This window comes from Rhamphochromis longiceps, linkage group LG16, assembly GCF_057381845.1.
Source record: "Rhamphochromis longiceps isolate RC_006_pf linkage group LG16, R_longiceps_female_GT1.1, whole genome shotgun sequence".
In the NCBI taxonomy this organism is placed as follows: Eukaryota; Metazoa; Chordata; class Actinopteri; order Cichliformes; family Cichlidae; genus Rhamphochromis; species Rhamphochromis longiceps.
In genome coordinates this window covers 18,811,504-18,824,495 of record NC_140572.1, presented here as the reverse complement: position 1 = coordinate 18,824,495, position 12,992 = coordinate 18,811,504, and the positions used below count along the sequence as shown (strand labels likewise).

Here is a 12,992-nt window from a genome sequence, read left to right as displayed (position 1 = left end):
GTTTAAGCTGTTTTACAACAGCTAAAAAAAATGTATGTAGAAAAGCAGTTAAAAGCAACAATGAGAGAGATGCAACACAGTCACTATTTTATGCACTTCTATATTTCCTGAGTGCAGAAGGCTTCCACTTCTGTTTGCATTTCAGACCATTTCTCTCAGGTATCTTTTAACAGGAATACAAATATTTTTTTCTGAACAGCAAGCACAATCCAGGAATAAAATACAGAGCTGGAAGCGAGCATAGCTGACTTCAAAGTCAGCCAGCATACCCACCATCTTTGAACAGGATTAACACATCTTACTACGCGCTGCTTTTTCACCATCGCTACCACACTGCAGCTGTTTCATTACAATTCAATCTACTCCTGACAGCTAAGTCTCCTCAGAACGCCAGGAGTAGAATGCCTTTTTTATATTACTCCTTTTATTTCATATCATACAAGGCGGTAGATTCATAACCGTAAATTCCTGTTGTTGTGCAGCAATAAGCATCTGTCATTATGGAGTAATGACACATTGTAGACTGATCTCCACAGACACTTGTCAGGACTGGTTAATTAAACAGATAAAACAGCACAAAACAGAAGAGCAGAATGGTCGTCTTCATGAGACGCCCTACTTCTGGCAAAAAATGAGACATTATAGAGATGAGTAAACATTATGCCAGCATTCGGGGAATGCTATCAATTCTGATTAGTGTTAAGTGCATCGTTGGAGACTTACATCGGCTATATTTTTTCCCACCCATTTGAAGTACAACAATTTGGCCACAACTACTAATACAAAAGCTTCCTCGGCATGTTTACAATTTGAAACAGAAAAAAGCTGGTATTTATGTTTATGAGTTTATTAAACACATCTACATAAATGTCTTGATGTCTCGCAGATTTTCTGCATTTTATGCTTCAAGCCCTTCATAGGGCTTGTTGAAATCAATCACATCTGTCAATAGCCTAATCACATTTAAAGTGTTGATAAAATTCTGGTGTGGCAAACCATGCAAAACATTGTACAGATAATCAAGTTAATGTGCCGAGTGAGGCTAATGTTAACAGTGCTACTGACAGCAGTCTTCTATCACTGAAGGTTAATTTTCACACAGCTGTGCAGCATGTGTTTACACATCAGTCCCATCGAGTGGTTACATGCCAGTTTACTCTGACTCAGTTTACATTCACCCATTCATTTTCTAAAACAACACAAAAGAAGGCTAGCTATACAACTTCCCATAACTGAGGGAGCACTGCTGACATCAGCGGAGACAAGGAAAAAAATCTAATTGTGTCTAAATGTGAATTCTCCTCACTTTAATTTGATCCAAATGGAAGAAAAGTATTAGTATTGAGTAGGGCTGCAACAAACGATTATTTTGATAGCTTACAGCTTGAAGTGTTTAAGGTATTTGCTAACTAAAAATAAAGACAAGATGATTGTTTATTAAACTTTTAATGAAATTTGCAGATGTCTCAGTGGAGTTTAATAAACTTGGCCGTCTGTTCTATGTAAAATATAACAGGACACTGGAGTAAATTCTCTACCATTTCACACTTCTGTTTAATCAGTTCTGTTTGACATTTATTCAGCTGTGTAAAAACGATAACTTTAATCTCAGCCAAACCAATTTACTGAGGAACAAATAAAACACTGAAAAAAGCCAAACAATAACATTTTTAAATTAGCTGACTTATATATCATGTTTAACCTGAGTAACAAAAGACCACGGGGGTTTGAAAATTATAGGCTGGGAGTCCGGTGTTCTCACCAGCTCTAGTAAGCCTTGAACCCCGGCTAGCTATCGAGCTGGTGGGTAACAGACGTCTCCGAAAACATTGGAGCGCTTTTGAAAATATGTGGTGTCTTGATAAACTGAGCAGATATTTGAAGTTTACACAGCTACATTCTCGCCTGAAAATATGTTAACAGTTTATTTTGTGAACCAGAAAGAATAAGAGTAATATTAAAACTAAGTAGCTGCTGCCATTGTTGGAAACTGGAATTGGCAAGGCCGCATCACTGTAACGTAATTGGCCTACAAATGCGGCCTCCGAAGGATGGAGGTCACTGCTTCTTCTTATTCTTCGGGGGTTTAACGGCAGCTGGCATCCCTGGACATGCAGTGCTACCATCTTCTGATTCAGCCCGTTATTACACTCTTAGATCCTACTACTTATTCCTGCGTCTTTCGGGATCTTACAAAGCTTCAAACAACGCGTCGACTATTAAATTAGTCGTCGACGATTTTAATAGTCGACGTAATCGTGACTATTAGACTAATCGTGGCTGCCCTAGTATTGAGCTTTTCCCCACAGTAGCTACTCAAACTGAAAGAGTGTGTGTGTGTGTGTGTGTATTTGTGTGTGTGTGTGTGTGTGTGTGTGTGTGTGTGTGTGTGTGTGTGTGTGTGTGTGTGTTTTTAAACACATTCATAGAGTACTTCATGCTGTGAACTTGAATGCTTTATATTCATTGGATCCACAACTACAACCATTTCAGAATCACTAATGTCTCTGGACTGCGGGTGGAAGTTAAGGCACCCACAAGGAGAACATGCAAACTCCACAGAAAGGCCTTGGCCAACAAGAAGAGTCAATCCAGACCATTTTTCCTGTAAGGCGACAGTGCTAACCACTGTACCGCCCAAGTATGGCAATTAACTAAGACCAAGCATAACTTTTATGAATGTTTATCATACTTTTCCGTTCTCATTCATTTGCTGTTTGCTAAACCGTGTATGCAGTATAAAATCCCCACTGACTGCTCTTAAACAGCTATTAATTTAATCTAAAACATTGCAATGATGACATTAACAAGCAAAATGCCAATCACTGCAGTGACTGTTGTGCACTTTTTCAGAGTCAGTAATAAACTATGGTGTAAAACAAAGGTTTCAATTAATAAAGCAGTTCTGCTTTATTAAGACAAAACATAAGGCTCCTATGGCTCTGTGAATATGGGAGAACAACAAGTTTCAGTTTTACTTGGCTGATGTTTTTTGCTCTAATAACTATAATTAACAGTACACAAGTATTTTTTTTTATCTTTTCATTAATGGAAATTTCATTTTGTATATGTATAATAAAACACTGACCTTTTAATGGCTCTACACCTGCTGCAACAGGTTACAGATACTATTGTTCACTTTACCTCAAGTCTCAATGTAAATGCTTAAAGTTATTGTACTTTTGTACAAATATAATCAAACTAAAAATGAAAAGCAGTATGTTATAATTCATCTTATGTTTTACATGTTTGTGACACTGTAGTGACACATCCAAAACCATTTTAGATGGCAATAATGCTACTGTATCTGTCTCAGGTTCTTTGAGCACTTTAAATAATGCTGACAGCTGAGTGAGTCATGTTGGAGCTAATGAGGACTGAACAACAGTTCAGTATCTCAGTATAGTTTCTCTCTGAAATTACATAAATGCACGAATAAAGGAAAAAGCAGATTGTTACCCTCTCAGATTACCAACTACTACATTACCATTATGAGACAGACAGAGTTGTCCTGGCCAGTAAATTAGTGACGCATTAGGTACAATACTATATTCACACACAGCACACGGGCAAATTGGTCATGGGTTAATCAGCTGCCATTCCCATTATGGAGGCTTGGGACCAGCACTATGAGTAAACCAGCTTTTGATCCCCAGACGCAGAGTTTGTGTCTCCTCTCGGCCTCAAACCAGGTTTACTTGTTAGTTAAGTTGGGCAGCAGCGACTGGTGGAAAAACTTGTAACGCGAGTATCTACAAAAGCTGCCAGATGGCTGAGAATCCAAGCTTCCAAACCTGTTATGAAGACAAACGGCAGGTGCATTTCCTTTTCCCCCCCATTTAGAATTGTGTTATTTTACAGTTCTAATACTTTACCTATTATTCTACAACATAGAAATAATAGAAATAAATGTATCAATATTTCCCCCCAAAGTTTTGGGCCTACAAGCAGTCAGAGCAGTTTGTGTCAGAATTAGAAGCAAAACAAAGGAAATAAAACGTGTATTTTTTAAACAGACTATCATCAATCATACAGTCATATTGATAAGAAAATCCACAGGATGCTGCGCAGTCCTCTGCAAAACAAAGTACACCCTTACTTCTAGGAATTAAGAGAGTAAGTAGAAGCCGTACATTGATCTGGAAGAGTCAGGCGTGTGTTAACATAATGCTATGATCTTCCTGGGAGTGAACATACCAGCAAATTCCCCCCGAGGTCAGACCATTTAATACTCAGAGACATTAAAAAAAAAAAAATCAACATCCTTTGGACAAACAAGAAGAAAGTGGAGATGTTTGCCCATAATGCACAGCACCACATTTGGAGAAAACCAAACACAGCCTATCAGCACAAACATGTAATACCAACAATCAGGCATGTTGGTCGAGGGATGATGATTAGGGTTTGTTTTGCAGCACAGGACCTGTGCACCTTGCAGTTATTGAGTCGACCATGAACTCCTCTGTATGCCAAAGTATTTTAAAGTCAAATATGAGACCATCTGCCTGACAGATAAAGCCTTGCTGAAACTGGGTGAAGCAGTTGGTCCATGAACCCTAGAACAGCACCAAATCGACAGCAGAATAACTTGGACATTAGGGTGGAGCAAGGGGTGTTGTGTTCCAACCACCCAGACAAAGTCCAGACCTAAACCTGAGTGAAATGCTTTATTGCAACCTTAAGAGAGCTTTGCATAAACAAATGCTCCCAGCCGTGAATGAAGTGAAGCAATGTCGTAAAGAAGAGTGGGACCACAATTCCTTCACATTGATATGAGAGACTGATAAAGTCACACAGAAAGCCATTACTTCAATTGTTGCTGTTAAAGCTGGTTTTACAAGCTACTGAATCATGGGGTGTGTAGTGTACTCAGTTCTCCCAAAGGAATGCACAGAGTTCTGTGAAAAGTCTCTTTTATATGATTATACATGATTTCAAGCAGAAGATAAATGAATTACTATACCTCATGTTGGTGTATGTTCCCCAAACAGCTAAAAGAGAGAAAGAGAACACATAATAATGGCATCATCATGAATGCAATACGAATAAACAGAGCAGTGCCACATTGAGGCAGCTAGACTTTCAATGATAAACACAAAAACCGCTGAAGACAAACAAGTAATGAAAACTGATCCAATTGTTTTTTCAACTACTGCTGTACAGTTTCACAAGTGGATCTGAAATCACTGAGCAATGAACTTACTATAGCAGTTAGTGTCGTTATTAGAACTGTCACATTTTGACTGTGTCCAATCTCTGAACACTTGCAACAAATGTTTATTCTCAGTATTAATTAGCCTGCTCATTACTTTGTCAATTTTTCAGATTAATTCCTAAAATATCCTTTAAATTTCCCAAAGGCATTAGAAACAATTATATGAAATCAAAAACATCCAGAGGGGGCGACTTGTAGGCAGTCTACCCTTTGAAAGGTGCACTCTGGAGGACTAGAGGACTGGGGGGCTTGGCCACCCAACAGTTGGTTGTTGTCACACGAGTACAGTTTGTCATGAGTGAAAATAAACTGTAGAGATGGCAACTTGGCGACAAGAATAAAAGATTTTTTAAAAATCGTACGCTTACAGGCAATATAGGCGATCAAAGCGAGGGCAAAAAGCAGCTTCATGATTCTTCTGTTTAAGCTTGATATCATCCAGATGATCCGCTTCATCATCCGCTCAATGCAGCAGGACCAGGAAACAAGCGAACCGCACGTTCAGGTCCAGCTATAGCATTTTGTTTTACAGCGGTTCATGTCCTCGGTGTGTCTCGGTTTTACTGGGCGGACAGGCTGGCGATGGCACCACAAATTCACAGAAAGTGTAGCCTGGCGGGGCAGGCAAGGGACAGATGCTACGTCCTGCTACGTCAACACCGAGCGGGAGCAGTTTACGTGGCTAGCAGCGCACGCACAGGTAGCACACAAAAAGGTGGCAATCTAAACCGTGGAGTGTCAACGTTCACAACTACGCCTAAACTTATTCGCTGACCCCATTTATACCCACACGGAGAAGGCGGTCATATTAGCTGCAGTACATGGCTACTTCTTTCGTACGCGGATGTGACTATCACACAGCTTCAAACTACTGTAACGCATTGATAACACTACGGACAGTTAGCCGTTAGCTTCACATTAAGCTACGCCTGTATAACAAGATTCTAAACTAAATATAACTGTCATTGAAACAATAGCAGAAATAAGCCGTGGCTAACGTTCATATTCGAATAAGCACCGCGAGAATAAATAAGTCGCTAATTTTAACCCCACTGAAATGTCGAAGTTTGCTCCTCTCGCCTGGGCCAAGGAATAACAGATGAGCGACTGCTCGGTGCTCGATTAAGCAGCCTGATTTTCTTGCAGCCTCTGTGACGTTCGTGAAATGTTGTGTGTGTACATATATACAATTTTATTTTTTAATTTTAGACATATCTTCCCCAAATTGTTGTTATTTGTAGTATTTTTTTTAATTCCATTCTTTAAGAAGGCGTAGCTTTCAAGTTCCAAACTCATTTCTTTTCATAACACACAATGGCTCATTCATTGCGCTACTTTCCAGTCTGAAGTGAACCTTGTTGAGTTTCCCATTTAAACCACTGTATCCCATTTTCCGCTTACTTGTTCTTGTTTATATACTACTGGGCGTAGTGTACCTGGAATCGAGTATTTTAACCGATGCATGAAACCACACATTTATAGACATAGGTTTTAACGGCTGCCGTTTTCTTTGTGAGTAGTCATCTTCAAGTCAAGTCATCTTTATTTATATAGCACATTTAAAAGACATCAAGTGTCGGCCAAAGTGCTGAACAAAGGGAGAATATAATGAAAGAATGAAAGTAGAAAGAAAACATTTTAAAAAAGAATTGTAAGACATGTAAGAGTATATAGCATATAATGTACATGCAAATATGCACATACATATACAAAACTGTACACATTCACGCACAACTACACATATGTGAACATAACATATATGCACATACAACATCATCCAATAAGATAAGAGACCAAATAGACAGAATAAAAAAGGATATCAAAGAGACCCGAAAGCCTTGGAAAATAGGTAGGTCTTGAGATTCGATTTAAAGACTTCCAAGGATGAAGAGGATTTTATGAAGGGGAGAAGACTATTCCAGAGTCTCGGGGCAGCAATGGAGAAAGCCCTGTCACCTCTAGATTTGAGCTGGGAGCGTGGAACTGATAAAACCATCTGACTGGAGGAGCGCAGAGATCAAGTGGGTAAGTGCAGGCTAAGAAGATCTGAAATGGAACCTGGAGCCATTTATTACACAGCGTGCTGCGGGATAAGCCTGTTCTAACGTTTGAGTCTAAGGTTTATTTTTTAGCACCTGAGGCTCTTTTTTGCTTTTCTTCCGTAAATACTCTGCGTCTTCCACGTGATTCAGTTTATTTTGAAAAGTCTCAACAGGATCTTGAGCTTTATTGTGAAAGGTTTATGTGGAAAATAAACGAGCGGACACGCGGTGATTTTACCGTCGTTGTGATTAGGTGCTTGTCCATCTGTAGTGTGGTAATATTAAATATAAGAGAAAGGGAGAACTTTAAGAAATTAATATAGCCACTACAGTGACCATCAAAACGATGAAAAAATATTGCCATAAACAGTTTATTTTGCGACACCACGGAACACACGATAATGTAAAATGAAACATAGACGTTTTTCGCAGCCCTAATATATATATATATATATATATATATATATATATATATATATATATATATATATATATATATATATATATATATATAAAACACCCAGCACGCCCCTGCGGGCGGTTTATCCTTCAAGCTCGGGTCCTCTACCAGAGGCCTGGGAGCTTGAGGGTCCTGCGCAGTATCTTAGCTGTTCCCAGGACTGCGCTCTTCTGGACAGAGATCTCCGATGTTGTTCCCGGGATCTGCTGGAGCCACTCGCCTAGCTTGGGAGTCACTGCACCTAGTGTTCCGATCACGGGGACCACCGTTACCTTCACATATATATATATATATATATATGGCATAAATTGTCTAGTCTGTGATATATCTTCATATCCCAACAGTTATTATTTTGATTTCCATTACCACTACAAAGAAGCTGACATTTGCTGTTTCAGATTAAATGTGTCATTATGAGCAACAAAACACTGTCATTACTTATTTAATGAAAATTAAGCCAAAATGCTCCCCGTGCAGCTTTTTCGGTGTGGTTTCATCGGTCTCTCACATGATGAATTTTGTCTCACTCTTCTTTCCAGTGTTCCCTCAATTCTTTGTGGTTTGTGGGATTTCGTTTATCTACAGCTCTCCCAGCACAGCATTTCAGTCAAGTGGAAGTCTGGACTTTGGCTGGGTTATGGCAACATTGTAACATTGCTGCTGTTCTTGGGTTCATTGTCCTGATGCATGAAGAAGTTTCAACAAAACTTTAGCTGTCAGACAGATGGCTTCACATTTGACTCTAGAATACTATGTATACTGGTATGGAGAGGAGTTTATGGTCGACTCAAAGAGTACAAGGTGCCCAGGTCCTGTGGCTGCACACAAACCCAAATCAACCCCCCTCTACCACTGTGCTTCACATAAGATGTTTGTGATGATATGCTGTATATGGTTTTCTCCAAATGTGGTGCTGTGCTTTGTGTCCAGCTTCACTTTGGCCTTGTTTATCCAACAGACATTGTTCCAAAAATCTTGTGGTTTGCTCTTGTCTTGATTGTGCTTTCATGAGTCTCAGACCTATAGCTTTTGAGTTTTTTGCAGTTTCTCTGAATATTGCATGGTCTGACCTTAGGGTAAATTTGCTGAAAGGTCCAATCATAGCGTGATTGTGACATTGTCTTGAACATTTTCCTCTTGTTAATTCTCTTAAAAATTGTCTTCAAATTGTTTGGAAGCAACCTTATAACCTTTCCCATACTGATGAGGAAAAAAACAGTTGCGAGAAGGATTACTCTAAGATTACTGCTCCTTCCTTGGCATTGTGTTCACGAACACCTGAATGCTCCAGACCTGCAAACTGTCAAAACTTATGCTTTCATACAGGTAAATCAAGTGCATTTTGTTAGCAATATCTTGCTGCTACTTAACCTCTTAATTCATATGGAAACATGCAAGGGTAATACCTCAATTTCTTACATGCATTTTGGCTGAAGTTTTGTCAAATAAATGACCAGATCTTTTTTCTTTTCTTTTTTTTTATCATGTCCTTAAAACTTTAGAGGATTTACTTTACTCTTATTCATTTGATTTGCAGGCAAATTTTCAACAGTGACATCAAAATAACACACTTCATCCCGCTTGATGGCTGATTTAACTATATATTAACTCATGGGCAATCTAGATCCACTTATGAAGGCTGGGTGTAGGGCTTGCTGGAGGAGGAAGCTATGATAAATATAGACTGAGACAGTTCATATCCTGGTCGTGCTTGAATACTGGGTAGAATATGAGCCCTCAGCTTAGGATAATCTGTTTGCCCAGGTCCTGAAGTGAACACCTCATTGACCATTGTCTACCAACCCACTTGAAAGTCTTATGGGGAAAACACTGGATGAAAAATAAAATTTTCCTGTTGGCCTTTTCGAGTGTGTGTCCCTTTTACATTCTAAGCACACACAAAAAACAACAACAAAGATGCTTTTCTTTCTACCTTTGATGTTTTTTTCCCCCTTTTTGTTGTTGTCGTTGTTGTTTCAGACAGCCATGAATTAATAATTCTGAGAGTTCCACATGAGCAAAGATGGAGATGGAAGTCTAACTTTCAGTGGGGGGGAACAGCTTTTTTAAAACCTTATTCTGGGTCCAAATCAGCAAATCTTCAATCTATGCAAAGGATTCTGTAGAAAGTGAGTTACAGCATTTAGCTTCTAGCTCTCATATTGATCATCAGCACATTATCCTGGGATTAAACACTGTACATAGGCTTACAGGAATATTATTATTAATGTTTAATGTTGTTGTTTGTTATTGTATTATTATGTGTTGTAATTGTATGTATTTGTTGTTTGGACTACATTGTTGTACATTGTGTGCTAAATTGCTTATTTATCATTTTTGTCTGACCTGTCACGGGCTTCAGATGAAAAGTAGCCTTCTGGCTAAATCTAGCATATTTACATTGAGACATAGCTCTGTCCCCTTTAAATACATGTATTCAAGTTCCAAAATACAGATGTTCATCACCCGAACTGCTGCCTGACTCTGTGCATTTCATTCTGTGAGATACTGTGAGAACCAAACAGAAAATTTTGCTTCATTTTTTCTTTTCTTTGTCAGCACAACCTTCAAATGCCCCTCATAAAATCAAACGCAAACATTTAGAGCACTTCACTTGGCAGTGGTCTCAGGCTTAGCTACAAAAACTGGATCCCTAAACTATGTCCTCCCTTAAATAGCCTGCTGCCCTAATTATGAAGGGCAACATCTTAGTTGTTGTCCATCCAAAGATGAGATTTAATTGTAAAATAAAATAAAATGTAAAAAAATTCCCTAGATCAGGGGTCTCAAACAGGTCCCATGTCCTACTGATTAACCCTTCCCCCACAGTTGTTCATAGTATAGTAATAAAGTCAAAGATAAACAATTAAATGGCAGAGTGGTTCCTGTCCCCCCCCCCGTCCCCCCCCCCCCCCCCCCCCCCCCCCCCCCCCCCACTATCTACTATATAAATGTGTGTTTTTCTGTTTATAAAATGTCCAGGATAAAAATAAATTAAAAACGTAATAAATAAAAAGGGGGATTTTTCATGAATTAACACAAACTTTCCACTTTATAACTACAGTGTAAGCAATGAACCACTAAATCTTTTTCTGTAAGTTTACACATTTCTTATCATTTAAACCCAAAGAATCACACCGACAGCTGTAGCTCATTTACTACAGCAAAATCTTTATGATGTAGGAAAACTGAGATGTAATGTTGAAATTGCTCTTCTTATATTGAGATATCTCAGGGGTAAAATGTGCAGCTAGGGGTCTTCCACAAGCCAGGGCCACTTAAGATAGGGGGCTGTATGTGGCCCACGATGTAAAATGAGTTTGACATCCCTGCCCAAGACCCTTGCCCTCAACGTGACCATCACAGACATAAATAAAAGCCTTATACTACCCCCAGACCTAATTTCAACATTAAGCCCCACAGCGGAAAAGCAGCAGCTGCGTTAAATTTCCGCACACCCTATTTAAACTTAAATAGGTCCTCAGAAAGATATATGTACAAACAGACACGCATATAAAGCCCCCCTCACCCCCCACCACCACCCGTGGATCCAAGCATCCCACTACCCTGTGATGTAAGACTCGCCCTGCCTTTAAAAGTCCTGGCGCAGAGCCCAAATCGCATAACACCACTGGTGGCACAAGAGTCTCCGCTACGAGCGCGGATTACAGCCAGTCTAAAAGTGGTAACTTGAAGACGAGAGAAATAAACTGCTGTGGAAAGTAACTTGATAACTGGGATGAATTTTGTTAGATTGCCCAAATTATATGTAATAGCGCGTACTGTCAAGCTGGTTCGCGGAGAGACGCGGTGAAAGCGGAGGAGGCGTTGTGTTAAAGTCACGTTAAGGTGACACTTTTTGGTTACAATGTATTTTTTAACATTCCTGCCAGTTCTCTAAGAGTCGGCAGCCAGGTGATCGCTCTCAGGATCAGCGGAGGAATACGCGTTTGTTGCACATGAGCATGGAGTAAGATGGAAGCTACACGCGCAAACTTTACAGATGCGCGATGTGACCAGCGCTGCCGAGTGAAGCAAGCTCCAGAGTGAAGAGAAACTGATGGACTGAATGGACGGCGGCATGTTTTCTGGTCAGGTTGGTCTGAATTACAGCTTCAACCTGAGCGATGACCGAGATTTGCTGGACGCGCCGGCGGGCTCGGCGAAGCTCTCCCCGGCGGGCTTTGTGGTGCTGTCCGTGGTGCTGGGCTTCATCATGACTTTCGGCTTCCTGAACAACTTCATTGTGTTGCTGCTGTTTTGCAAATTCAAAAAGCTGCGGACACCGGTGAACATGCTGCTGCTGAACATCAGCGTGAGCGACATGCTGGTGTGTTTGTTCGGCACCACTCTCAGCTTCGCCTCCAGCATCCGCGGAAAGTGGCTGCTGGGGCGCAGCGGCTGCAGCTGGTACGGCTTCATCAACTCTTGCTTTGGTAAGTTCTGCTTTTTTGAACAGCTCAAAGTTTGGGATGTTGTGGTATTTGTCAACTCATGCACCGTTTTACATTTCTGGAAATAAAACTGTGCGAAATATCTGCTGTTTTTGCAAAATGTATTATAAGTCACTGAGACACTGAAGTCAAAGTTGTGGCAAATATGCTTTATTTCACATCGTCAAATTTAATTAGTTATTAGTTCGCTCTGTTGTGTTTGTCTGCGTAAGAGTCATCGGGGCTGATGGGGATGGATTAATAATATTTTCAGTAGACCATGATACTCCCTCTTTAAATTACTTCGCTTTAATAAAGCCATTGGTATTCATTAACTTGGATTGTTTGCACAATGGTTAGTTTCTGTCATTATTCCAAGTAGCAGCTTTCACAATAATAATGCATAATAATAAGAATCTGTACATATAATGATAGCTGAGCCTGATAGATAATCAAACAAGCGCTCTTTGGATGGATCCAGATTCTTCTTTTTTTTTTTTATCAAAGAATTGTGACCCAAAGTCTGTCCACTGAACAAAGAGAAGTACATTTGACGGTTGATGTCTTTCGGTAAACAAATTATGTAACGGTGACACTGGTTCTGACCTCAGATCTGCGGGTTTCATGTCTGTACAGCCCATCGCGTTTCTTTTTAAGTCTGCTTATCGACAGACACTGCCCGCTCCGTATCTCCAATCACACTGGCCAGTTGGTCCAGCGCTACACTCTGACCTTCTCTTCCTCTGTCTCCAGAGGGAACGGGGATTGCAGTCAGATTTGAGTATTATTGTACTACATTGTTCATGAGCCCTCCATCCCCTCTCGTATTAAACTAAAACATC

The 12,992-nt window shown here is 40.0% G+C and overlaps 2 protein-coding genes across 2 annotated transcripts in view; one reads left to right on the top strand and one right to left on the bottom strand.

Moving 5' to 3' along the window:
- Window positions 1-6,336, bottom strand: part of uxs1 (UDP-glucuronate decarboxylase 1) — a 34,996-nt gene extending 28,660 nt beyond the window's left edge. The window contains exons 1-2 of the mRNA XM_085383557.1: window positions 5,584-6,336; window positions 4,964-4,991 (exon numbers count right to left, since the gene is read on the bottom strand). Of these exons, the coding sequence (XP_085239683.1) occupies window positions 4,964-4,991; window positions 5,584-5,674 (119 nt within the window). The 5' untranslated portion in view covers window positions 5,675-6,336. The remainder of the gene's footprint in view (window positions 1-4,963; window positions 4,992-5,583) is intronic.
- A 5,009-nt stretch (window positions 6,337-11,345) lies between these two features.
- Window positions 11,346-12,992, top strand: part of tmtops2b (teleost multiple tissue opsin 2b) — a 28,370-nt gene continuing 26,723 nt past the window's right edge. The window contains exon 1 of the mRNA XM_085383450.1: window positions 11,346-12,153. Coding sequence (XP_085239576.1) covers window positions 11,787-12,153 — 367 coding nt within the window. The 5' untranslated portion in view covers window positions 11,346-11,786. The remainder of the gene's footprint in view (window positions 12,154-12,992) is intronic.